The sequence below is a fragment of the Heteronotia binoei genome, chromosome 17, assembly GCF_032191835.1.
Source record: "Heteronotia binoei isolate CCM8104 ecotype False Entrance Well chromosome 17, APGP_CSIRO_Hbin_v1, whole genome shotgun sequence".
NCBI classification, from domain to species: domain Eukaryota; kingdom Metazoa; phylum Chordata; class Lepidosauria; order Squamata; family Gekkonidae; genus Heteronotia; species Heteronotia binoei.
Window position 1 is genome coordinate 43,149,323 of NC_083239.1, and position 26,015 is coordinate 43,175,337.

Below are 26,015 nucleotides of genomic sequence, written 5' to 3' on the forward strand. Positions count from 1 at the left end.
TTTGTTTTGCTCACAAGACTCTGCAGCTTGGAAGGAACATTGATGACAATAGCAGGAAGACTGGCTAATGCCTGTGGCTGGCTACTGTGGGGAACAAGACGCCAGGCTAGCTGTATGACCAGTCTGCTCCAGCAGGGCAGACTGAGGCCGATAGAAGCACTTTGTGAATAGGCAGTCTCTTTTATTACAGCATCCCCAGTGTTCCCTCTAAGGTGAGTTAGCGTGAGCTAGCGCACAGGTTTTTAACCTCCAGCTCACACATTCTTGTCTTAGCTCAGGAAGGATGACCCCCGTCCCCCCCCCCCCCAGCCAGTTTGGTGAAGTGGTTAAGTGTGCAGACTCTTATCTGGGAGAACCGGGTTTGATTCCCCCACTCCTCCGCTTGCACCTGCTGGAATGGCCTTGGGTCAGCCATAGCTCTGGCAGAGGTTGTCCTTGAAAGGGCAGACTCTTATCTGGGAGAACCGGGTTTGATTCCCCACTCCTCCACTTGCAGCTGCTGGAATGGCCTCCTTGGGTCAACCATAGCTCTGGCTGAACTGTCCTCGAAAGGGCAGCTTCTGGGAGAGCTCTCTCAGCCCCACTCACCTCACAGGGTGTCTGTTGTGGGAGAGGAAGATAAAGGAGATTGTGAGCTGCTCTGAGACTCTGAGATTCGGAGTGTAGGGCAGGATATAAATTCAATATCTTCTTCTTCTTCTTCTTCTTCTTCTTCTTCTTCTTCTTCTTCTTCTTCTTCTTCTTCTTCTTCTTCTTCTTCTTCTTCTTCTTCTTCTTCTTCTTCTTCTTCTTCTTCTTCTTCCAGTAGTTCACAACTTTAATGCCAGTCGCTCCTAGCCCTTCTGAGGGTGGGTGGGGGGTGTATTTCTTTGAGGCCCGGTCCGCCTGCCTTCCAGAGCGGTCCCTCTCTCTTGAACTCTGTAACCCCAAACCCTCCCCCCCCCCCACCGTCTCTCCTCCGTGGCTTGTTTTGCCAAGAGATGCAAAAAGCGACGCGCTCAGTTCCGCAACTGGCCTCTCCGGTTTAGTTTGCTATTAACTTCCCCACCCCTTTTCGGGTGCTGCTGCTGGCGAGTCCTCTGCAGCTGGCAGAAGCCAACCAGCTGTTGGGGAGGGAAGAAGTCGGTTCGGAGCGCGAGAGGGGGGGTGGGTGGGAGAGAAAGAGACTGTTTTTGGGGGGAAGGGGGAGAATCGCGCGCTCTCCAAGAGGCCTCCTCGCCACTTCTGCGCCCTGCTCCCCCCCCCCGTCTAGGTTGAGAGCGGCTGTTGTTGCTGTTGCTGCTGGTGGCTTCCTGCTCCCTGCTGCCCTTGAAGACTTTTAAGCCGGAAGAGAAGAAGGAAACTTTCGCAGGACCCAAAACAGAGCGATGGCGCAGTTCCCACCGAGAGCGTGGCTCCTCTCGGCCGCCTTGGCCCTCGCCCTGCGCGCCGCCTTGGCCGGTAAGTCTCGCCCCTCCTGGCTTTCTGGAGCCGGGAGGTCGCCTCTGCGTCCCACCGGCAGCCCGATCCTGGGGGCTGATCGCCGCCACCCCCTTCCCCACGTCCCCCCCCCCCCCATGCCGCGTCTTCGTAACGTGGGAACAGGTGACGGTTTGAACTTGGCACAGGGGTCAGTCTGTTTCTGCCACTGTTGACAGCCACAGGAGCTGGGCTAGGAAACCAAAGAAAGAGGCGACCTTCTTTCCCGGCCTGGGCAACGCTTGGATCTGCTGCCCTGGAGGGTGAGACTAGCGGAGTTGGGAGCGGTGTTGTTCTCTCTAAGCTGAGTTAGCTCACAGATTTTTCGCTTCCAGCTCACACATTTTTGTCTCAGCTCAGGAAGGGTGACCCCAGAGCACAGTAATTCATCCGGCAGCTCACAACTTTCATGCCAGTAGCTCACAGCTTTAATGCCAGGAGCTCACAATGTAGAATTTTTGCTCCCAAGACTCTGCAGCTTAGCGGGAGCATCGGTTGGGGGCAGTTGTAGAATCTAAGGGTGCCAGCTTCCACAGGTGGTCGGGTGGTCTTGTGGAATGGCCACAGAAGACAGAGGTTGGGGAGGAAACATCAGAGGGCAAACTCTACAGTATATCAGCGATCCTAGGTGAAATTTCCACCCCAGAGTTCCTGCTCGATAGGCCTGGCACCCAGTCTCCAGGTGGCCTCCTGGAATTACAACCCATCCCCAGACTAAAAAGATCAGTTCTTCTGGACAAAAATAGCTGCTTTGGGAAGTGAACCTGATGGTGTGACACCACAATGAAGCCCCTGCCCTCTCTGGACTCAACCCCCCTTCCTCAAATCTCCAGGAATTTCCCAACCTAGAGTTGGTAACCAGTGTTCCCTCTAAGTCGAGTTAGCATGAGCTAGCTCACAGATTTTTAGCCTCCAGCTCACACATTTTTGTCTTAGCTCAGAAAGGACGACCCCGGAGCACAATAAATTATGCAGTAGCTGACAACTTGAATGCCAGCCGCTCACAACGTTAATGCCAGTAGCTCACAAAGTAGAATTTTTGCTCACAAGACTCTGCAGCTTAGAGGGAGCATTGTTGGTAACTCTAGCAGATCAGCCTGAAAAGGGGTTGATCGTTGTCTGAAGAGGAAATGTTCAGCGTTGCTGTGGCGTGGGAAGCGACGCATCAAAACAAAACACGCAACCCGGGTTCAAGTTAGCCAAGCTGTTTCTGAGCGGCTGCATACAGAGTGCTCTACAAAGGCCAAGCCGTATGATCGCTAGGATTTGTCACCCAATTAAAGGGATCTCTGTCAGTTAATCAGGTTAATTTCGGCTGATTAATTATCTGGTGAGTGACCTGATTCACTCTGCGCCCATTTGCATAATGGGAAAAACAACAATACGGAAGAAAAAAACTCCGGTTCTTGGCTGTTGTCTTAAGAAGAGGCATTCCACCATGTTTTCTCACCAGAAGGGAATGCTTCTTCTAAGATGGTATATAGCTTAGAACACTCCATGAGAGCTTTAACTAATACATATATTGAAAACAACATTTTAAACCACAATATTTTTCACATATTTTAAACCGCAGTATTTTAAACCACGGTATTTTTCGCATGGTATTTTTCAAGTGAAGCGAAGGACAAATAGAAGTGTGGAGCCCTGCTTGGTCCTTGATAAGCAGAGCAGTGCCAAAATTCAAATGGTATCCCCTGGTGAGCTTCCTGAAGAAGGATCCTCTGAAACTGGACGGACGCAGCGGTCCGGTTGCAGCCACACCAGCCTGGGAGCTGTAATTACATTTGTCTTGTACTTCAGGAAGTCCTACAAAGGAAGAAAAAAAAAACATTGTATATTGTAAAATGGACTATAAAATAATTCCAAATTAATATGTGCAAAATACTGTGGTTTAAAATTTTTTCAATATATGTATTAGTTAAATCTTTCACGGAGTGTTCTATGTTATATACCTTATTCATACCCGTGAGCTCTCTGGTTTCACATATCTTCTAAGGTGGTGGCTGGCACTGGCCGTTTTATAAGGCTCTGCTTTCATTTTTATTTATTGACTTACGTGACGTATCCCTTACCTTTCTCCCCTGTGGGGGCAGAAGCGGTTTATATCCTTCTCCTCCGTTTTGTCCTTACAACCACTCCATGAAGTGAGGTAGACCAGGAGTGTGTGGCTGGCCCAGGGTCTCCCAGCAACCTTCCATGACAGACCAGAGATTCGAACCTGGGTCTCTCTGATCCCAGTCTATCACTCTGTTACAGGCCACCGGTGTCTCAGAACCTGCCGCCTGAATAATCATGTCGCTGTTTCAGTTCAACAAAGTGTTTTCCGTGGATTTACTTATTAATAAGGCCCGCACGAAGTGGCCTTATTATTTCTAAAAGAGATTCTAGGCCTCAAGTCCGTTTCCATACTTCTTCCTTCCAAATCCTTGCTTTTGCCCGAGGGATAGCTGTGGATACTTCTCTACGCATCCACGGAGACTTTCCGTGTGGGGTTTGAGCTGGGTCTTTAAAACAAGGGCCCCCTCGGTTATTAAACTAAGCATGGAGAACAGGAAACAAGGCAAAATGAAGCAACTCCCTGCCCCAAAAGGTTTGTATTCAAGAAATATGCAAGGCTCAACAGAAAAGGGAAGCTGTTTGGGAAGATGGAAATAATGCGCAGGACGCGCAAGAAAGGGGAAGCAGGTTGGGAAGATGCAAACAGAAATCAGCGGAGGCCCAAATGAAATGGGTACAGAGGCCGATTCGGTCCAGGCAGGGGTGGGATTCTAGCAGGAGCGCCTTTGCATAGTAGACCACACACCCCTGGTGTAGCCAGTCCTCCGAGAGCTTACAAAAAAGAGCCCTGTAAGCTCTTGGGAGGATTGACTACATCAGGGTAGGGGGTGGCCTAATATGCAAAGGAGTTCCTGCTAGAATTCCACTCCGGAGTCCAGGAATGGGGGATCGAGTAGCTCAGGGGGTTTGAAGAAAGGCAGGATGTATCTCTTGCTCACACGCAGCCCTTTATAATTTTAGGGGTACCCACTTTGCACCTCAGTGCCCAGGACAGCCCTTTGCTGGAGGGCAGCAACGTGACTCTGGAGTGCCTGACGGATGAAGAAGGCGAGGATCTCAGCGGATTCTTTTTCCAGAAATACAGCAAGGTCAGTCATCCGTAGGAGTCTCCTCTCCCCTACAGAGTGGAGCGGTCTTTGTCAGTCAGAGGGTCTAACAGGGGAGAGCTTTTCTCAGTTCCCAGCTTGCAGGTGAGGCCCAAAGATCTCCCAGAATTAGGACCGATCTCCAGGCTGCAAAGATCCGTTCCCCTGGAGAAAATGGCTGCCTTGGAGGGTGAACTTGGTGGCATTTGACCCTGCTGAGGTTCCTTCCTCAGGGTCCTCACTCCAATCTCCAGGAATTTCCCAAGCCAAAGTTGGCAATCCCTCTACTTTAATGAGCAACCAGTGTGGAGGAAATTTTATTGCTCAACAAAGAGGCTGCTTTTGTGTCACCTGGTGTTTTAGCGGCAACACTCCTCTGTAGGGTTGCCAAGTCCAACTCAAGAAATATCTGGGAACTTTGGGGGTGGAGCCAGGAGACTTTGGGGGTGGAGCCAGGACATACTGGGGGTGGAGCCAGGAGCAAGATTGTGACAAGCATTATTGAACTCCGAAGGGAGTTCTGGCCATCACATTTAAAGGGACCGCACACGTTTTAAATGCCTTCCCTTCACTGGAAATAATGACGGATAGGGACACCTTCTTTTGGGGCTCATAGAATTGGACCCCCTGGTCCAATCTTTTTGAAACCTGGAGGGTGTTTTGAGGAGAGGCACTGGATGCTATGCTGCAAATTTGGTGCCTCTACCTCAAAAAACACCCCCCAGAGCCCCAGGTACCCACATATCAATTCTGCATTACACCCTATGGGAATCGGTCTCCACAGGGAATAATGGAGTTCCCAGCAGACATTTCTCTCCCCCCCCCCTTTTCTGATGATCTTGAAGCGGGGGGGAGGGCCTCCAAACCAGGGATCTCCTGCTCCCACCTGAGGATTGGAAACCCTACTTCTCTGGGCAGAGGAAACCCACAAGAACTATAGACTTTTACAAAGGTTCCCAAAGGATCCTGGGAACTGTAGTTCTGCAAGAGCATTGGTGCTCCAAATCACGAGCAGAGTGTTTCCGGGGGGAGGGGGGTGGTCTCCTCAGTTCCCAAAATCCTTTGGGCAAAGCCATGGCAGGAAAGGGTCCATATACTAGATACAAAGGGCCGGCAAGAGAAATGAGAGGTGGAGGGAAGGATCCCGTGACAGGACCGGAAGACATAAATTGGTTTGAAGCAAGTTTAGCGGTTCTGGAGAATTAGGGTTGGGAAATTCCTGGGGATCTGGGGGTGGAACCTGGCCTGAGGAAGGCAAAGTTTGGGAAGGGAAAGGACCTCTGCTGGGCAGAATGCCATAGGATCGACCCTCCAAAGCAGCCATTTCCTCTGGGACAACTGCTGTCTGTAGCCTGGAGATCAGTTGGAATTCCAGGAGCTCTCCTCGAGGCTGAAAACTCTCAGTGGCTTCCCTCACAAAACTTGGAGCTAGGGCTGCCAGTCCTCAGGTGGGACTGGAGAATGAGCAGACGGCTCTAATTTTCACTCTCCCTCTTACAGTTGTAACGTCCAGTAAAACAATTTAAACTTCCATTCATCTTGATATTTTTTTTTTGAGCAACGCAGCTTCATGGAGGTGGGGAAACAGCTTATGTTCAAGTTCAACAGAATTTCCAACACCAACAATCAAAGTGAGAACCAGCAGTAAGCCTCTTGTAGTGCGACAGGTGACACCGGTCTGTTTCGCTCAGCTGCTTTATCTGAGCTACAGCTTGCTCATTTGCTTAACATTTCAACAATTCCGCAACGCTTCCCTCTTGCATTATCAACCTCCAGCTTGAAATGCTGTTGAACTTGAGGATAGTTTGGAGGCACTCCCCCTCCTTCAGGCTTGGCAGAAAGCAGGGCACAATGGAGGTGGGAGGAGGAAAATGTCTGCTGGGCACTCCATTATACCCTATGGAGACTGATTCCCATAGGGTATGATGGCGATTTGATCTGTGGGTGCCCAGGGGGGCTGTTTTTTGAGGTAAAGGCACCAAATTTTTAACATAGCCTCAAGTGCTTCTCTTCAAGGCACCCCATTAGTTTCAAAAAGATTGGACTAGGGGGTCCAATTTTATGAGCCCCAGAAGAAGGTGCCTCTATCCTTCATTATTTCCAAACGGAGGGAAGGCATTTAAAAGGTGTGCGGCCCTCTTTAAATGTGATGGTCAGAACTCCCTTTGGAGTTGAAGTATGCTTGTCACAACCGTGCTCTTGGCTCCACCCCCAACATCTCCTGGCTCCACCCCCAAAGTCCCCAGATATTTCTTGAACTGGACTTGGCAACCCTATCTGGAGGATGAACTCTAGGGAATTATACCCCCCTAGCCCCTCCCCTTCCCAGGCTGCACCCCCACATTTCCAGGTCTTTCCCAACTCAGAGCTGGCCACCCTATATAGATGTGGCCTGACGTTCTCTTTTATTTTTCTCAGTTCCCTTCGAGACCCTTCAAGCATGCATTCTGCAGCAGGATTTAGAAGTAGGGCCTTGGAAGGGCAGTAACAAGCTGGCGTGCGTAGCTAGGATACTATGGCTACCGCCGTACCGAAATCTGCACCAGAACCCCTGTGCCGATTGAAGGAGCCTTCTTTTGGCACCTCCCACTTCCTCCTCGAGTATCAGCGCTGGTGCAGAAGTTATTTCAGGCTACTTAACTGCTATTTGAATCTCTTCTGGAGTCGTAAAGGAAGGCCCCGTAGACCTGGGGTGTTGAACTCATGTGTTACAAGAGCCAGATCTGACATCAAGGAGATCTTGCCGGGCCAGGTCATGTATGTCATAAAATGTAATGCCAGGTAGCAGACACAATTTTTTTTTCTTAAAAAAACCCTTAAAATAAAACATGTTTAAAACATTAGCAATTGTTGGTTTTAAAGGTGCTTTCTTTGTATCTCTCCCTTGCAATCCAGGCTCCCTGAGTTGCACAGCAGAGCTACTGAGCCAAGTCCCTCTGCCTTCTATTGGCGGCTGAGGCTCTTCCCCCTCCTGGTCCCCTGGGGAAGGAAGGAAAGAGCCAGAGCTTCCTTTGAAGCAAGCTATCCCCTTCCTCCCCACGGGAGGAGCCTCAGACAACAGGAGAAAATAGAGGCTTCGCTCTGTAGCTCCTGTGCAACTGAGCAAGCCTGACAAAGCAAGCTGTGATGCAGAAGGAAGCAAGAGAGAGGGAGAAGGAAGCAGATGACAGCCAGTTGCTCGGAGGCCTGATAGGAGCCTTCCGGGGGCCTGATTTGGCTCCCAGGCCGCATGTTTGACATCCCTGCCGTAGACAGTTCTGGGCTAGCAGTAATTGCTGGGGCTTCACTCCAAAGGGCATTAACAGTACAGAAAAGCCCTGAAGCAGACTTAGACCTGCAACACTCTGGCTGTACTGCAAGATTTGCTAGTCTCATCTTGGTTCATCTGATGCCATTCCCACTCACAATGTCAAGGAGACCGCAAGCGTGGTGACCAAAATCCAGGTGGGGTTTTCCATTCTCCTGAAATTCCAACAGATCTTCAGACAACAGAGGTCCATCCCCCTGGAGAAAATGGCTGCTTTGAAGGGTGGCTTTTAGGGGGTTATACCCCCCCAGGGCATTTTTGTAGCAGAAACTCCTTTGCATATTAGGCCACACCCCCTAATGTAGCCAATCCTCCAAGAGCTTACAGGGTTCTTAGTACAGGGCCTACTGTAAGCTCCAGGAGGATTGGCTGCAGCAAGGAGATGTGGCTTATATGCAAAGGAGTTCCTGCTACAAAAGAAGCCCTGCCCCTCCCCAAATCACACCATCCTCAGGAACCCCAGGGATTTCCCAACTAGGGTTGCCTGGTCTACGTACCCGGCCAGTGGGGAGGCAGGAGAGAGCCTTCCAGGATGAGCTTTTCACGCAGCAATGCTCTAGCATTTTGGTCAAAACTCTATGGTTATCATAGAGTTTTGGCCACAATGCTAGAGCATCACCGGCACAATGTGCCCAGTGCGATTATATCACTTCTGTATTATGTCATCATGCCAACGATGTCGATGTGGGAGGGAGCTGTTCAAGCATGGGCTTTGGTCAGTTTGGTATAGTGGTTTGGTGTAGTCAGTTTGGTGTTGTGGTTAACTGCATGGACTCTTATCTGGGAGGAACTGGGTTGGATTCCCCACTCCTCCACTTGCAGCTGCTAGGAAGGCCTTGGGTCAGCCATAGCTATCGCAGAGTCGTCCTTGAAAGGGCAACTTCTGGGAGAGCTCTCTCAGCCCCACCTACCTCACAAGGTGTCTGTTTTGGGGGAGGAAGGTAAAGGAGATTGTGAGCCCCTCTGAGATTTAGAGTGAAGGGTGGGGTATTAATCCAATAGAGCCAGTTTGGTGTAGTGGTTAAGTGCATGGACTCTTATCTGGGAGGAACCCACTCCTCCACTTGCACCTGCTGGAATGGCCTTGGGTCAGCCATAGCTCTTATAGGAGTTGTCCTTGAAAGGGCAGCTGCTGTGAGAGCCCTCTCAGCCCCATCCACCTCTCAGAGTGTCTATTGTGGGGGGAGAGGATATAGGAGATTGTAAGCTGCTCTGAGTCTCTAATTCAGAGAGAAGGTGGGGCATAAATCTGAAGTCTTCAGTCTTCTTCAATATCATCTTCTTCTCCCCCCACCCACCAGCCAGCTGGCCAGTGGCAGATTGGAGCCCCCCAAATCAGGGGAACCCCTGCCCTGACCGGGAGGCTGGCAACCCTATTCTCTACCCAAAGCTGGCAACGTTCGCCACAAGGGACTCTATCCTGCATGGATATCAAGTGGGGAAAAAGTGACGTCTTCTTCCTCTCCCTTGCAGTGGCTGCACATGTGGATCTCTTTGGACTCCGAGAGGCAGCTGCGCTGCTGGTTCTATGATGTCACCGTGAGCCATGAAGACGGGCGCCTCCTCTTGAGCATCAGTAACCTGCAGTCCTGGCACACCGGGCCCTACCGCTGTGCCAGCTCCAACGCCACCGGCAACGCTTCCGTCTCTGAAGCTCAGGACCTGCAAGTGGAATGTGCGTGGGGGTTGGTTTCCTGCCTGCCTGCCTGCCACAGGTGGCCAGTAGAGGAGTGGCAAAGAACATATGCTGAGGACTAGCCGTTTGGGGGCATCGCTGCCTCTTGCCTCTGGGCCTGAGAGCCAGTTTGGTGTAGTGGTTAAGTGCACAGATCTTATCTGGGAGAACCGGGTTTGATTCCCCACTCCTCCGCTTGCAGCTGCTGGAATGGGCTTCGGTCAGCCATGGCTCTCACAAAGATGTCCTCGAAAGGGCAGTTTCTGTCAGAGCTCTCTCAGCCCCACCTACTGCACAGGGCGTCTGTTGTGGGGGAGGAAGGTGAAGGAGATTGTGAGACACTGAGATTCAAATTATAGGACGGGATATAACTCCAATATCATCATCTTAGGGGAGAGAAAACCTACCCTATTGATCTATAATAGGGCAGGTGGGTAAGAACAGATTAGGGCAGGAGTCTCCATTTTGAGCCCACAAGCACGTTTGGAATTCTGAGAAAGAGTGGTCGGCACAGAAACAAAATGGCTTCTACAGGAGGCGGAGCCAGCCACAAAATGGCTGCTGCAGCTGACTTCTGTCATAATACCCTCTTCTCTTTTTTAACCTCATGAACTCATCATAAGCAGCCCTCCCCCGTGGTGGTGCCCCCAACACGAATTAGCTCTTCTGGATATTAACAGAGTGTTTTCCCCCTCCTTTGAGCCCCTAGAGCCTATTCCCACACTTGCAGATTGAATGAGTCTTCCTAGGACAGATGTCAAGCGTCAGCCTAGAATAGGGTTTCCCAGATTCGGAGGCCCCCAACCTGTCAACACGGAGCTGACCAGCGGGGAGATCCCCGCCCCCGAAGAGTTCCATCGGTGCCCGCCGTGATGATGCCACCCAGAAGTGACATCATCCTGCCAGGCACATCATGCAGGGGGCGCTGCAGCATTTGGATAAAAACTATGGCACTGTAGAGTTTTTAACCCAAATGCTAGAGAGTTCCTGCTGTGCTGATGTCACTTCTGGGTGATGTCATTGTGCCCCATGCACGTTGCACATGCAAGGGACATACCCCACCCGGAGCCAGGTACGACCTGGCAGCCCTAGCCCGGAATGGCACCTTGCACTTTATGGAAGCTGGTTCTGCCACTCTCTGGGTAGGATCCTGAGAATGCACTGCTCATATCTTCTGAAACTTTAAGAATAGTTTGTTGTAGGCATGGCTTTTTTGTAGCAGGAACTCCTTTGCATATTAGGCCACACCCCCTGATGTAGCTTATCCTCTTGGAGCTTACAGTAAGCCCTATACGAAGAGCCCTGTAAGCTCCAGGGGGATTGGCTACATCAGGGGGTGTGGCCTAATATGCAAAGGAGTTCCTGCTGCAAAGAAAGCCCTGGGTATAGGTGGAATAATTCCACAAGCACAACGTGCAACAAGGATTCAAAGCTTTATTGGAACAAAAGTGGGGCCTTTCCTGCCCTCTGCTTAGACAAAAACTAACAGCCGGCTCAGGAAAGTGAAACTGAACAACCGCACAGGCTTTTCTGCCCTAAGGGACCAGGGGAAAACAACTCGACAGCTCAACAAAGGAAGATCAGCAAAGTCACTATTTGCTACGATATAACCGTAGGTTGAGGCAGTCGTCTTTTGGCCCCGCTGGCTGAACTTAGCATAGTAGCTTGCCAGACAGTGAAGGAACTGTGATATAGGAGGTGCCCGGGTCGAACTTTGCATGTGCCACAAACTGCACAACAAAGTAAAATTTATTTTAGTTCTTTTTTTCTCCTAGGTTGCCAAGTCCTTCCCCCCCCCCCCCCAGCCTCTGGTGGGGGACTTGTTTTGTGCGTGCAAAGCATGCATGAAGCAATGATGTCACCCATGAGTGACATCATTGTGCCGGTGATGTTGTGCGCTGGCCGCTCTAGGCATTTCCGGGGAAAACTCTGTGGTACCTATTGTACCATAGAGTGTTCCCTCCCAAAATGCTAGAGCGTCTGGGAAAACCATAGAGTTTTTTCCAGGAATGCCTAGAGTGGCCGGGGTGTGTGGTCTAATATGCAAAGCCCTGCCAGCTCTTACTTGGCTGCTGGTGGGGGAAGCCTTGCATGTGGCATGATGATGTTACCCGAAAGTGACATCGTCGCACCAGGCATGTCACGCGTGGGACGCTTTCGTATTTGGGTAATGCTACCGGAATGCCAGAGTGTCCCGCACTGGGCACATTGGGTGTTGACAGAGCTTTTGGGGGGCAATGTTCCCCTGCTGGCTGGCTCCGTGACGGTGGGTTGGAGGCTCCCAAACCAGGGGAAACCCTGCCGCCAGCGGGAGGCTGGGAACTCTACACCACACTGGCTGTTACATGCTTTAATAATCGTTTTCTCTTGGCAGGGAACCATGGGGATTGTAGTTCTGAGACTGCCGCTCAGGATCTCTAACAGAGTACATTTAGTTCCCCAAGCAAACCTCCCTTCCCAGAATCCAGTGGGGGTGGAGCAGGAGGGAAGCTATGACAGTAAGCCTTGTACAAAACCAATCTACGCGGTTGACCTGCCTTTGCTGACTCGGTGTTGACTCAGACAGCGACAGAATCTCAGCGGCAAGAGTTTGAGAATGGTATTGATGTCCCACCCCCCACCCCCCACAGATCTCCACAACGTCTTCGTGACTCGTTCAAATACCTGGTGTGGGACCATCGGGGAGACCGTCACGGTGGTTGAAGGGGCCAACCTGGACCTTCTTTGTTCTGCAGATGCCTCAAAAGACCCGATCTACGAGTGGAGCAGGGAGGTGAGGCCTAGATAGTTCCATGGAGCTACACTCAAGAGATTTCTGCCCCTAATCAAAGGCTGTGCAGAATATTATTTTCTTTGGTGCTTCGGAAGCGGAATTCCCAGCATGGGTGGGGGGGAGAGGACATTCCTCCAAAATCTCCTCTTGTTCGTTCAGCTGTGTCCCTGCCACTGTTTCCCTTCCAGGGTTGCCAACTCTGGTTTGCGAAACCTCCTGGAGGTTTGGGGCGGTGGCTGAGGAAGACAGACTGGAGAAGGGAGAAAGCTTAGTAAGGGTGTGATATCACTCCAGGGCTTCTATTTCTCCTAGACCAGGGGTGTCAAACATGCGGCCCAGGGGCCAAATCAGGCCCCCAGAGTGCTCCTGTCAGGCCCCTGAACAACTGGCTGTCATCTGCTTCCTTCCCCCTCTCTCTTGCTTCCTTCTGCATCGCAGCTTGCTTTACCAGGCTTGCTCAATCGCACAGGAGCTACAGAGCAAAGCCCTTGTTTTTTTCATTGGCTGAGGCTCCGTTGGGGGGGAGGGATAGTTTGCTTTGCTAGGCTTTCTCAATCACACAGCGGAGCTACTCAGCCAAGCCTCCCTTCTGTTGGCTGAGGCTCCTCCTCTCCTGGTCCCCTGGGGAAGGAGGGAAAGAGCCAGAGCTTCCTTTGCCCAGTTCCCTGCATCCCATGGGAGAAATATAATGAAAGCACCTTTAGGACCAATAACTGCTAATGTTTTAAACATGTTTTAAGTTGTTTTTTTTAAACCCGACAAGGTCTCATTTATGTCAGATTCAGCCCTCATAACAAATGAGTTCAAAGTCCCTGTCCTGGACTCAATGGGCTGAGCCATGTCGGGTTGGGCCAGGCCACATGTGTACCTATTTATGATTAGGTAGCAGAGATATAAACTTTATAAAGGACACAGACAAATACAGATATTTTTTAAAAACCTTAAAACATTAGCACTCGTTGGTCTTAAAGGTGCTTTCATTGTATTTCTCCCATGGGATCCAGGGAACTGGGCAAAGGAAGCTTTGTCTCTTTCCTTCCTTCCCCAGAGGACCAGGAGGGGGAGGAACCTCAGCCAATAGACAGAAGAGAGGCTTGGCTTTGTAGCTCCTGTGCGATTGAGCAAGCCTGGCAAAGCAAGCTGTGATGCAGAAGGAAGCAAGAGAGAGGGGGAAGCGAATGACAGCCAGTTGACCTGATAGGAGCTCTCCGGGGGCCAGATTTGGCACCAGGGCCACATGTTTGACACCCCTGCTTTATGGCCTTGTACCCCACTGAGGTCCCTCTCCTCCCCAGGCTCGGCCCCCAAATCGCCAGGAGTTTCCCAGTCTGGGTCACCCTGTCCGTCCCCCCTCCCCAAAATCCCCTGCTGGTGGCCAGTGGGAACCTGGCAACCCTAGGTGAGGCCGTTGTGGATCTGTAGGGTTGCCAAGTCTGGGTTGGGAAATACTTGGATATTTGGGGGGTGGAGCCTGAGGAAGGTGGGGTTTGGGGAGGGGAGGGTCTTCAGTATAACGTCCTGGAGTCCACCTTCTAAAGCAGCCATTTTCTCCAAGATCTCTGTTGCCTGGCGATCAGTTGCCATCCCAGGAGATCTCCAGCCACCCCAGGAGATCTCCAGCCACCTATACAGACCAACAAGGTTTGAGGGGTGGATTTTTAGGTTCACACAAACTCAAATCAAAACTCTTTTTGAGGGAACATCCACAACGTTCTATCCTTAAGATCCACTCAGGCCTGCAGGCCTAGGAAGGCCTCCTTCTTGAGTGGATTCATCATGCCGTGCCCTGAATTTCCAGCCTGCTTTCGTTAATTCTTTTTAAACCCAAAGTCTCTCTGTGGAGAAAAGGGAGACAAGAGGAATACTTTCCAGGTATTCCAGGTGCCCCCATAAACGGCTAAAACCAGGTATTCCAGGTGCCCCCATAAATGGCTAAAACCAAAAAGTGTCCTCAACCCCCTCACGTTCTTGCCCATGGCTCTGATCTTGAGGTAAATCTCTCTTAACAAAATGCATTTCTGCCGGCTAAACAGGTTTTCTTTGCCTCACCTCTCCTGCCATTGCTCTAAGTGATTCCTCCAACTGCTCCTGGGTGGACAGGGCCCCCCCAAGAACAGCATGAGGGCCAAATCTGAGGTCTGCTTCAAGAACAACATGAGGGCCAAATCTGAGGTCTGCAGCAGAGGGAGGGGAGAAGGCAAAAACTGTCCCTCCTGTTAGTGGAAGTTTACCACAGGATCCAAGGAAGTTTACCACAGGATTGGAAAGGCCCCGGATTGATTGGCCAGTGCCCTGACACTGGTGAACATTTCCTACATGAAATGCCTTTGAAGTGAACCTATTAAGTTATCGGGAGCTAAGGGTTCCGCTGTCTCGCACTGTCACGGCTAGTCTGTACAACTTTGGAACAGGACCCCGCTCATGCCTGGACCTCGTGCTTGGATCTAACGGACCTTTCCTCCCACAGGGGGATGACTGGGTTGTGGTGTCCAAGTCCTTGACTCTCCCCAAGGTGAACCGGGAGCAGATGGGAACCTACACTTGCCAGGCCAAGCATCCCAGCTTGCCCCAGCTAACCAAAAGCAAGTCGGTGCAGGTGTTTGTGGAAGGCATGGAGCGTAGCTTTACGCTTGGTGAGTAACCTGCTGGCCTCTATCCGGCATGCTGTGCATTGTTGTGGGGGTGGGGTGTCACTGTTTAGGCCAGGAGTCCACAACATGGTGTCATGGTAGCAGCCAACGCTTTTCCTGGAGCCCAAGTATTTTTAGAAAGAGGGGCTTTTGCCCAGCAAGGCATCTGATTTGCCCAGGGGTTTTTTTTTGTAGCAGGAGCTCCTTTGCATATTAGGCCACCCCCCCCCTGATGTAGCCAATCCTCCAAGAGCTTACAGGGTTTTTAGTACAGGACCTGCTGTAAGCTCCAGGAGGATTGGCTACATCAGGGGTGTGTGACTTAATATGCAAAGGAGTTCCTGCTACAAAAGAAGCCCTGGATTTGCCACTGGAGATCTTGACTGGCTGTGCAGATTTTTAAACGCTTTTCAGTAGCAGCAGTGTTGGTTCGATTCTCTCTTTCCACGTTATTTTTTTAAAATTACCCTTCTCCCCTGCCCTTGTGCATTCTCTTTGTGTCTGTGTCTGGCTCTGCCTCCCATGGCAGTCATTTTGTGGTTGTGCTCACCACCCTGTATCAGAATTGCAAAGGTGCCCACAGGCTCAAAAAACGGTTACGGATTCCTGGTTTAGGCCTTGAAGCTGCTAAGACAGGCCTTTCACTCTCTGCCCCCTTTCCCAGTAGGGCAGGACACTGATTCTTTTCTCTTTCTCCATTTTTCCCTTCATCATTGGCACAAAACCCTCCCTGATTAGACTATAGGTTCAGTAGCAGTCACAATTTTGAAATAGAGGGGCTGTGTACAAAGCAGGGCCCAGAGCCTGAAAAGTTATGGTGAGGGGTCATAAGCCCACCGGGGGGGGGGAGGGTGCTAGGAGAGCCTATCATCCTAAGCCTTAATCCTGATTGGGTAGAACCTGATGCTGTCATGGGATGAATCCAGTGATGTCACAGGGAAGGGCCTGAGGATGTCAAATTGAATAGTTGTACTCATAATAGCACTTGGTATATACCAGATGGTATCTGTATGTAGTCACAATCACATGTCTGAAAATCTGGGCGACTTACCAGACTAGAAGAAAAAAAATAAGAGCAACAGAGAAATCAGCACTGTGCTAAATGTAAAACACAGTTGAGCTTTCAGCGCCAATTACTACCTCTCATCTACAATTTATGTGTGTCAGGAGCTGGCGAGCGAAAGGCAGTCTGCGCACGCTCAGGGGTGTACAGTCTTTCACATAATGATGGATACCAGATATCAGGCTAAGCGATTGGGAAATTTGTTTCCTCCTGCTCTTCCCTCCACCTTCTTTCTGAGGCAGCCTTTCCACTGCAAACAGAGGAACCCATCCCAAAGCAAGCATTTGTCTCCCTGGAGTTTTCTGCCTCATTCTTAACTTGAGAGCCAGTTTGGTGTAGTGGTTAAGTGTGCGGACTCTTATCTGGGAGAACCGGGTTTGATTCCCCACTCCTCCACTTGCACCTGCTGGAATGGCCTTGGGTCAGCCATAGCTCTGGCAGAGGTTGTCCTTGAAAGGGCAGCTGCTGTGAGAGCCCTCTCCAGCCCCACCCACCTCACAGGGTGTCTGTTGTGGGGGAGGAAGATAAAGGAGATTGTGAGCCGCTCTGAGACTCTTCGGAGTGGAATATAAATCCAATATCATCATCATCTTCTTCTTCTTCTTCTTCTCTTCTTCTTCTTCTTCTTCTTCTTCTCTTCTTCTTCTTCTTCTTCTTCTTCTTCTTCTTCTTCTTCTTCTTCTTCTTCTTCTTCTTCTTCTTCTTCTTCTTCTTCTTCTTCTTCTTCTTCTTCTTCTTCTTCTTCTTCTTCTTCTTCTTCTTCTTCTTCCTTATCACTGCAAACATTAAATGAGAACAGAAACTATTGTATACGTAGCAACAACCTCCCCACCCAACGTCTGCTAACTCAGCGGTTAATTTTTAACAACACTGAGAAATCCAGAGCAGACAAATTGAAGGGTGGTGGTGGTGGTGGAATTAAATACTTAGCTAAGATTTTTCCTGGTTTTCACCCATCTAGGCTCAGAAGTTTCCTGACCTAGGGTTGCGAAGTCCTTCTGCTGCTGTGGCAGGGGGCTCCTCTCTCGAGTGCAAAGTGTGCGCAGTGCAATGACATAACCGGAAATGACATCATCACGGCAGGCACATTGCGCCAGGGAAGCTCTAGGATTTGTGGTAAAACTCTATGGTACCATAGTTTTTACCATGAATCCTAGAGCATTTCCAGTGCAATGTGCCCTGCGTGATGATGCCACCTAGAAGTGATGTCATCATGCCAGGGATGCTCTCGGATTTGTGGTAAAACTCTGTGGTTCTTACCACGAATCTTAGAGCTCCCTGGTGTGGCATGCCTGGTGTAATGACATCACATTCGTGTGACATCACTCAGGGCATGTTGCACAACAATGGGGCTCTTTTGGGGAGGGGATCCCCCGGCAGCCTGAACCATGCTGGTGGGTTGGGGCTCCCCAAACTGGGGGGATCCCCCGCCCCTGGCAGGAGCTTGACAACCCTATCCTGACCTGTCTCTGAACCATTTATGTAGTCTAACAGTCTAACCAAGAAAACCTGTTTTTTCCTTCCATTCTCACTCAAGGCCTTTTGGGTTACGCCATTAAAGGGGCAGTGACAAACGAGACAGAAGCACAGGAAGGAAAGGGCTGAGCCCTTGAGAAGGAATGCCGTCAGAAAAGGTTTAATTGACTCAGCTCTTGCCATCTTGCAGCTTCCCTGCCCACATTTTGTCCTGGCGATCCAGAACGAATCCTTCCTATCCAGTTTCCCAAACCTCTCGAGGCCTCTTTTCCCCTGTCGTCTTTCTCCCCAGTTATCACCCCTGCAAGAAAAAGAGTCAAGTTGCACCTTTCAGATCAACCGAGTTTTATTCAGAATGGAATCTTTCGTGTGCTAGACGCACGCTTCATCAGACAATAGGATGGAATGACAAGCAGTCCTAAATATAGAGGAAGTGGGCAGTGGGTTAGGATGCAGAGTCGTGGAAATGTTTTTTAGCAGATTAAAAGAGTCACAGGTTGGGGTCTGGTGTTTATTAGTTGAAGTTAACTGGGGCTGAAACAACAACGAAGGGTGATTAAGTTGGAATAGCAGATTGATGTCCATGGACTAAACTCATTAAGTATCCTGGGTGTGAAGTGCAATAACTGAGAGTCTGTTGTAATGTTAGCTCTGGGTTAAAATGAGGGCACAGGTTTCTCAGAGGTTTGATTTAATCAATGTAACATACATATGAACATGGCCATAGCTTGCCATTAAAAATACATTAAAATATAGCAGAAGATGGGTTGGTATACGTAATGAGGTAAACAGCCAATATCCCTATTTGAGTGTGTCAATACAAAAGGCATTATTCTGATACACCAGGGGTGGCCAACGGTAGCTCTCCAGATGTTTTTTTTGCCTACAACTCCCGTCAGCCTCCGCCATTGGCCATGCTTGCTGGGGCTGATGGGAGTTGTAGGCAAAAAAACATCTGGAGAGCTACCCTTGGCCACCCCTGTGATACGCTACTCTAAAAGAGAAATGCATTGGAGAAAATGTGGTTACGAATGAATTTCTGGGTGCAATGGGATACCAAGTGGGTGTGAGCGGCTGCCTTCTGCCCTCTGCTGGAGGGAACGGAGTTTGCAGGCTGGGCCGTGACCCCAGTGCCCATCTCCCTTTGCTGACTCCTGACTTCCTCCTCGCAGAGTCTGTGCTGACTCGAAGCACACCCATGTTAGCCTTGGCAGTGGCCTTGCCAGCGGTGGTGCTGCTCCTGGTGGTCCTTGTGTTTGCCGTCCTGATCCGCCGCCATCGGGCAGCTGCCAAGAAGAAAGCGGTCCCGTAAGTTCTTTGTGTTAACCTTTGCGGGAGCTGGGAGCAGCAGGGTTCAGTCCCACAAATCCCCGTTCTGTTAGCGGAGATGCTTTCTTCTCGAGGGGGACTCTTTGCATCAGAGGGAAGCGCTTCCCGCAGGCTGAACAAAGCTGCCAGATCCAGCCTAGTTGGGGTTCTGTAGGAGCAGACTTGCCGTTAAGGGGAAAGTCTTGGTTAGGGATGGGCGCGAATGGCATTTTTGCAGTTCGGTTCAAGGTTCGTGGCAGAGCAATAAAGCGAACCACAAACCCTTACAAAGCAGGAAGTTGGTTCTCGTGAGCTGTTTAAAATTTAAACCCCCTGCTTTCTGTTCCCTGCGGGTTTTTTGGGGGGGGGAAACCCCTGCTTTCTGCTCTTCACAAACAGCACGAAAATTCGTATTCGTGGAAGATCGTGGCAAGTTGTCAGGTTCTGAATATTGCTTTGCGAACCAAGAACTGGTCAAAATGCATGACGAACTTTCGTTCATCAGCTGGTTCGTGCCCATCCTAGTGGTCTTAGACTAGTAGCTTTGGGGCCTCCACCCCGCACATGCATTGGGGCCGCCCTGGCAGGGAGCAGGCACAACCCTCCGCTGCCCACGAAAGACACACACAGCATAGCCTTGTCATACATTGGGGGTCCCCAACATGGTTTCCATGGGTGTCTGTCAAGACCTTTTCTGGTGCCTGCCAGATGTTTTTAGAAAGTGGGTGGGGCCAGGTAGGGCTCTTGCCCACCCAGGCTTCCTTTTAACTATTGGAGATCTGATTGGCTGTGCAATCTTTTTTAAAAAAAATTGCTTTGACAGCAGCTGCCACTGCAACACAAGAATCTACACTGTAGTTTGGTGTGGTGCTTAAGTGCATGGACTCTTATCTGGGAGAACCGGGTTTGATTCCCCACTCCTCCACTTGCAGCTGCTGGAATGGCCTTGGGTCAGCCATAGCTCTCCTAGGAGTTGTCCTTGAAAGGGCAGCTACTGTATGAGCTTTCTCAGCCCCACCCACCTCACAGGGTGTCTGTTGTGTGGGGGGTGGGTAGGTAAAGGAGATTGTGACCACTCTGAGATTCAGAGTATAGGGCAGGATATAAATCCAATATCATACTCTTCCTTCTCCTCCTCTTCCTGAAGTTAAACTGTGACAGTTGTTTCACGGCTGGCTCCGCCTCCTGCAGCGGCCATTTTGTGGCAGTCATTTAGCTTTGTCAGAATTCCAAATGTGCCCTCAGGCTCAAATCGTTGAAACCCTCATCCTACACGGTGATGAATGAACCTGTTTCACTGGGCAGGCACTCTTTTTTTCCTTTCTGCCATCTTTTTTGGGTGGGGGCTTTTCTAGGGCCGTTTTTTCCCTTCCATTCCACCTCCGGTGTTCAGACCCAGAGAGATGGGCCTGAACTGGGGGGGAGGGGGGCGGGGGCTGTTGGATTTCTTTCCCGCCTGACAACAAAATCTGTAAAGGAGTCTTTTTTTTTTTTAAGGGAGAGACGGATGAGGCACTTCCCCCTCCCAGATGCCAGCTATGAGCCAATTATTGTTTGTTCAAGGCCTGACTTGGGCCCTGGGGATTAATTAGCTTCCCCGAGGCCATTTCACACGTTCTCTTTCCAACCGCTGGGTAAACCACATGTGTGAAGCGGGAAACGGACGATTAATCTCCTGTGTCGCAGCCGCTCTTTCTCCTTTTTCTAAAGGAGACGCTGCTCCGCGCGTCCAGCCGAGCCACTGAAGTGATAAACCACAAGTGTGCAAATCACCATTTTGGGAGAAAGAGCAAATTGAAACCTTGTCGGTGCGGCACGAACAACATCTCTCTTTCTCCGTTCGATCTCCCCTACAGGGAAGATTCCGGCCAACGGACTCCCATCTACAAAGGCAGTCTGGAATCTGTGCCTTCGGTGGTGATGGGGGACACACACCCTCTGGTGATGTAAGCGGGGTCTGCAGGTAGGTGGAACTCCACCTGTTCAGACACGGAAGCTCGCTGGGTGATAGGGTAGCCGTCTCCAGGTTGGGGCATTTCTGGAGATTTGGGGGCGGAGCCTGCAGAGGGTGGCTCCTCAAGAGAGTATAATGTCATACAGTTCATCCTCCAAGCCAACCGTTTTCTCCCGGGAAACCAGGGCTTTTTTTGAACAGGAACACAGTTCCAGCTGGCTTGGTGTCAGGGAGTGTGGCCTGATAATCAAATGAGTTCCAGCTGGACTTTTTCTGCCAAAAAAACCCTGCGTGAAACAATGGTGATGTCAGGTGTGTGGTCTAATATGCAAATGAGTTCCTGCTGGACTGTTTTCTGCCAAAAACCTTGCATAAAGCCATGATGATGTCAAGGGATGTGGCCTAATATGCAAATGAGCTTACACTGGGCTTTTTCCACCCCCAAAGCCCTGTGCGAAACAATGGCGATGTCAAGGGGAGTGGCCTAATATGCAAATTAGTTCCTGCCGGGCTTTTTCTACAAAAAAAGCCACAAAGGAAAGTGATCTTGGTCATCTGGAGATTCCTTATAAAAGCAGGGGATCTCCAAGTGCCACCTTGAGGTTGACAACGTTGTCTGTGGGAGAGTGAGAATTCAGTAGTGGGATTACCAGATCCTATGTCTTGCAGCCTAAACTTCAGTTGTGATCCCAGGAGATCTCCAACCACTGCCCGGAGGCTGGCAACCCTACTTAGCCTTAGGCCCGTGGGGAGGGCACCCGGCTTCACCTACCTCTCAGGGTCGTTGTGAGGATAAACTGGAGAAGAGGAGAACGTTGGGAGCCATTTGGGGTGAAGATGGGGTATAAACGAAGTCAAGAAGCACACATATCTTCCTTCCTCTTCCTGCCCTCTCTGAGAGTCGAGAGACAAGGCACGCTTAATCTCAGCAATTTCCTCGCATTCGGAATTCTAGGGAGCATCGAGCGATCAGTACAAGGTTCTTGAGACTCTCCCGGGAAGGGCAGTCTGGCTTCTTGATGTATCAGGCTCCATCTGGTGAAACTTGCCTGTCTAATGACTGTGTAAACGGTCCCCCAGGTGGTCAAAGAAAAATAACACAAGTGTGGCTTTCAGGCAGCACAAAAGATGAGGGTCAAATCGGACAAGGTGGTGCGAGATTCAGGCAAGGCCCTTTGGCATGATGTTCTTTTGGAAAGAAGCAGCTCCGTGAGGCTCCAATTCCCAACAATCTCGTAGTGTCAGGTGACAAGAGTTTAATTTATTTCCTTGTGCCCGTTTGCCTGATAACAAATGCCCCTCTCATACTACTGTTTGCCCCATGGGGGGGTAACGCACACTCAGCCTATACATTTGGGGTACACAGGGGTGGAATTCTAGCAGGAGCTCATTTGCATGTTAGGCCACACCCCACTGATGTAGCCAATCCCTCAAGAGCTTACAAAAAAAGAGCCTTGTAAGCTCTTGGAGGATTGGCTACATCAGGGGTGTGTGGCCTAATATGCAAAGGAGCTCCGGCTAGAATTCCACCCCTGGGTGTACAGTTTGCTGTAGTGGTTAAGTGCGCTGACTCTTATCTGGGAGAACCGGGCTTGATTCCCCACTCCTCCACTTGCAGCTGCTGGAAAGGCCTTGGGTCAGCTGTAGCTTTCACAGGAGTTGTCCTTGAAAGGGCAGCTGCTGTAAGAGCTCTCTCAGCCCCACCCACCTCACAGGGTGTCTGTTGTGGGGGAGGAAGGGAAAGGAGATTGTGAGCCTCTCTGAGATTCAGAGTATAGGGTGGGATATAAATCCAACATCATCATCTTTTACATTTTGTTCAGTGGGGCAAATAGGGGCCTGGGGGAGCCATTTGAGGCAGGGAATATGGCATCAAGGGAAATGAGCTCAGTCCTCCTTCCTTACATTCCTGATATGAATCGGGGCCTCCCCAGCTGCTGTTTGTAAAGGCCACAATAGGTGCCTGATTCTGGACCTTCCGACCTCTTGTCTGGTTTTACTTTCCTGTCTGAATGTAAGAACATAAGAAGCAGGGGGATTTTTTGTAGCAGGAACTCCTTTGCATATTAGGCCACCCCCCCTCTGTTGTAGCCAATCCTCCAAGAGCTTACAGGGTCTACTGTAAGCTCCAGGAGGATTGGCTACATCAGGGGGCATGGCCTAATATGCAAAGGAGTTCCTGCTACAAAAAAAGTCCTGGTAAGAAGAGCTCTGCTGGATCAGCCCAGTTGGAGGGGGATCCATGTTGGATCAGGCCAATGGCCCATCCAGTCCAACACTCTGTGTCACACCGTGGTCAAAAAAACCACTGGCTCCACCAGTGGGGCCAGGAAACTAGAAGCCCTCCCACTGTTGCCCCCCCACTCCAAGTACCAAGAATACAGAGCATCACTTGCCTCAGACAGAGAGTTCCATCAATATGTTGTAACTAATAGCTACTGATGGACCTCTGCTCCATATGCTTATCCAGTTCCCTCTTGAAACTGTCTAGGCTTGCAGCCACCACCTCTTGTGACAGTGAATTCCATCTGTTAATCACCCTTTGGGTGAATCAGTAGCATTTCTTGTGATTAAATGGTGTGTATATATGTGTGTGTGGAGGAGACAGTCCGTGTGTGCAGTGCCGATTTCCTTCTCTGGCAGATGAAGTAAGACCACGTTAATGAACTAACAGCCTCTTCTCAAAACAATATTGACAACCTGGTTTCTCTCTTTCTTTCCCCCTTAGGATGAAAGGAAGATTTTGTTGTTGTTTTTCTCTTTGTGTCACTTTTAAGATCCGGGTTCTTCTGAAACTCTGGGATGGCGGTCTCATCAATACACAAGTGTGACTCCTTTTCATGTGTACATGCTGTTGGGTTAGAAGAGAAGAGATCGGAGCTCTCAGGGTCAAAGGTGGGGGGGGGAGGTAGGAGGGGATTAGATGCCGTTGGCCTGCAATTAGCAGCTTCACTTCGCAAGGGTGTGGGGGGGGGAAAACCCAAATTATTTTGTGCACAGGGGTCTTCCTTTTGACAGGGTCTGTCCTCACAAGTATTAATCCTTTCCTGTTCAGATCGAGACAGCTTTTTTTTTTAGTGTTTGCTTGTGCAACTTTGCGGCAGGAAGCTCAAGGAGAGGGAGACAGGGGGTTTTCTTTGGCGGGAAAGAGGAATCTCTTCACACTGGAATGCACTTACTGTATTTTTATTTGGCTGGCGTTACGAGGAAAATTGGTATTAAAAGAGTTGAAAACTCTCCAAAAGTTCCTTTCTTTTTCAGGAAGAGATTTTTTTATTTTATTTGGGGGGGGTGGCGATTCCTGGAACAAATCCCCTCAGAAGCAAGGATGAATAGGCAACAAAAGATGTATTATATATGCAGAGTTTCTTGAGGGGAGGGGAGGAAACAAAACATATCATATTCTGGGGTCCTGGGTCACCCTGGGGGGTGAGTTAGATGAAGAAGATGATATTGGATTTCTATCCCACCCTCCACACCGAATTTCAGAGTCTCAGAGCGGCTTACAATCTCCTTTATCTTCCTCCCCCACAACAGACACCCTGGGAGGTAGGTGGGGCTGAGAGAGCTCTCCCAGAAACTGCCCTTTCAAGGACAGAGTCTCAGAGCGGCTCACAATCTCCTTTATCTCCCTCCCCCACAACAGACACCCTGTGAGGTGGGTGGGGCTGGAGAGGGCTCTCACAGTAGCTGCCCTTTCAAGGACAACCTCTGCCAGAGCTATGGCTGACCCAAGGCCATTCCAGCAGGTGCAAGTGGAGGAGTGGGGAATCAAACCCGGTTCTCCCAGATAAGAGTCCGCACACTTAACCACTATGCCAAACAGGCTCTTAGGTGTCATGGGGAAGTTCTAATCAAGTATCTGTGTGTGTTTCTCTGAATGGGGAAGCCCAGAGGACATCTTAGCCTATGAACCTGTGGTGGTTCTCATGCATTCCCTCCCCCACAGCTGTCAAGAGCCGGTTCAAAAGTGATTTCCCCCCACCTTCCCTCAGTTTTCTGTCTTCTTCCTTATCTCTACCCACCAGCACCCCCACCCAGGCGTCTTCTGACCATCTCGTGCCCCAGAATTTTCATCCTGAGGTGACTCGAAGCCACAAACCCAGTGTGGGAAGCGCCCCGGGGGTGTCAATGATAAAGTGACGGTTTCTCCAAAGGGTGGCAGGGTGGGGGAGCTCTCCCGCTTTTGGGATTCCTGCCCTGCTGCAAAACAAGCGCCGCCCTCTTCAGCTCCCTTGCTGGTTCATTCAGCGCCGGTTTCCTCAGGTCTCATCCCCGTTGTGGGCCTGGGCCAAATCTTAGCCATTCTTAGAGTTGCCAGGTCCGACTCAGGAAATATCTGGGGACTTTGGGGGTGGAGCCAGGAGCAAGACTGTGACGAGCATGCACAAGTGAACTCCAAAGGCCATTCTGGCCATCACATCTAAAGGGACCGTGCTCCTTTTAAATGCCTTCCCTCCATTGGAAATAATGGAGGATGAGGGGCCCATAGAATTGGACCCTCCAGTCCAATCTTTTTGAAACTGGGGGCAGGGTGAGGAGAGGCATCAGATGCTATGCTGAAAATTTGGTGCCTCTACCACAATAAACAACAACTGCCAGAGCCCCAGAACAATTCTCCATTATACCCTATGGGGACCAGTCTCTATCAGATATAATGCCCAGCAGTCATTCAACACCACCCTGCCGGATTAAACCCTGTGGAGACCCCTAGGCAGTCGAAATCTTGGGGGGGGGGGCCCTCACAAATTATCTCGGGAGTGCCTGCTCCTCCGCCCATGGTCCCCACTGCAGCCAGCTTCTCAAAAGCCCCCTTGACAAAGCTGGCGGGGAGAGGCAGAGAGAGGCAAACCTCGCAATGCCGCCAGCAGCAGCTGCACCAGGCAAGTCGGGCAAAGAGCGGCTCAGTTGCTGGCTGCGCGTGTGGGCTGGGAGGGCTGCAAGCAGGGAGGAAAACAGGAGGAGAAGCCAACCCAGGGCCCCTAATGGTGTGGGGGGGGGGGGCGCGCATAGGCCAGTGCCTACTTGGCCTAATTGTTAACCCGGCTCTGCTGATAACCCTGAAGCAGGGGGAAGGCCTCAAACCAGGGGATCGCCTACCACCCAACGGGCCTGGCAACCCTAGTCCCTTCGACTAGATTTCTGTGCTCCTTCCCAGGCCGGCGGATGTGCCTTGAATTCTAGTTGCGCCGTGCCGTTATTTGTATTGTATGTGGGGGGAGGGGGCA

The 26,015-nt window shown here is 50.6% G+C and overlaps 1 protein-coding gene across 1 annotated transcript; it reads left to right on the plus strand.

Moving 5' to 3' along the window:
- The first annotated feature begins 1,349 nt into the window (after nt 1-1,349).
- On the plus strand, nt 1,350-24,031 carry LOC132585955 (sialic acid-binding Ig-like lectin 16). Its single transcript, XM_060257839.1, has 8 exons — nt 1,350-1,440; nt 4,477-4,604; nt 9,382-9,583; nt 12,214-12,356; nt 14,824-14,989; nt 18,698-18,833; nt 20,690-20,796; nt 23,516-24,031. Exons 1-7 carry the CDS (start codon nt 1,368-1,370, stop codon nt 20,781-20,783), a joined length of 942 nt encoding a protein of 313 aa, XP_060113822.1. The 5' UTR covers nt 1,350-1,367; the 3' UTR covers nt 20,784-20,796; nt 23,516-24,031.
- Nucleotides 24,032-26,015: the final 1,984 nt, after the last annotated feature.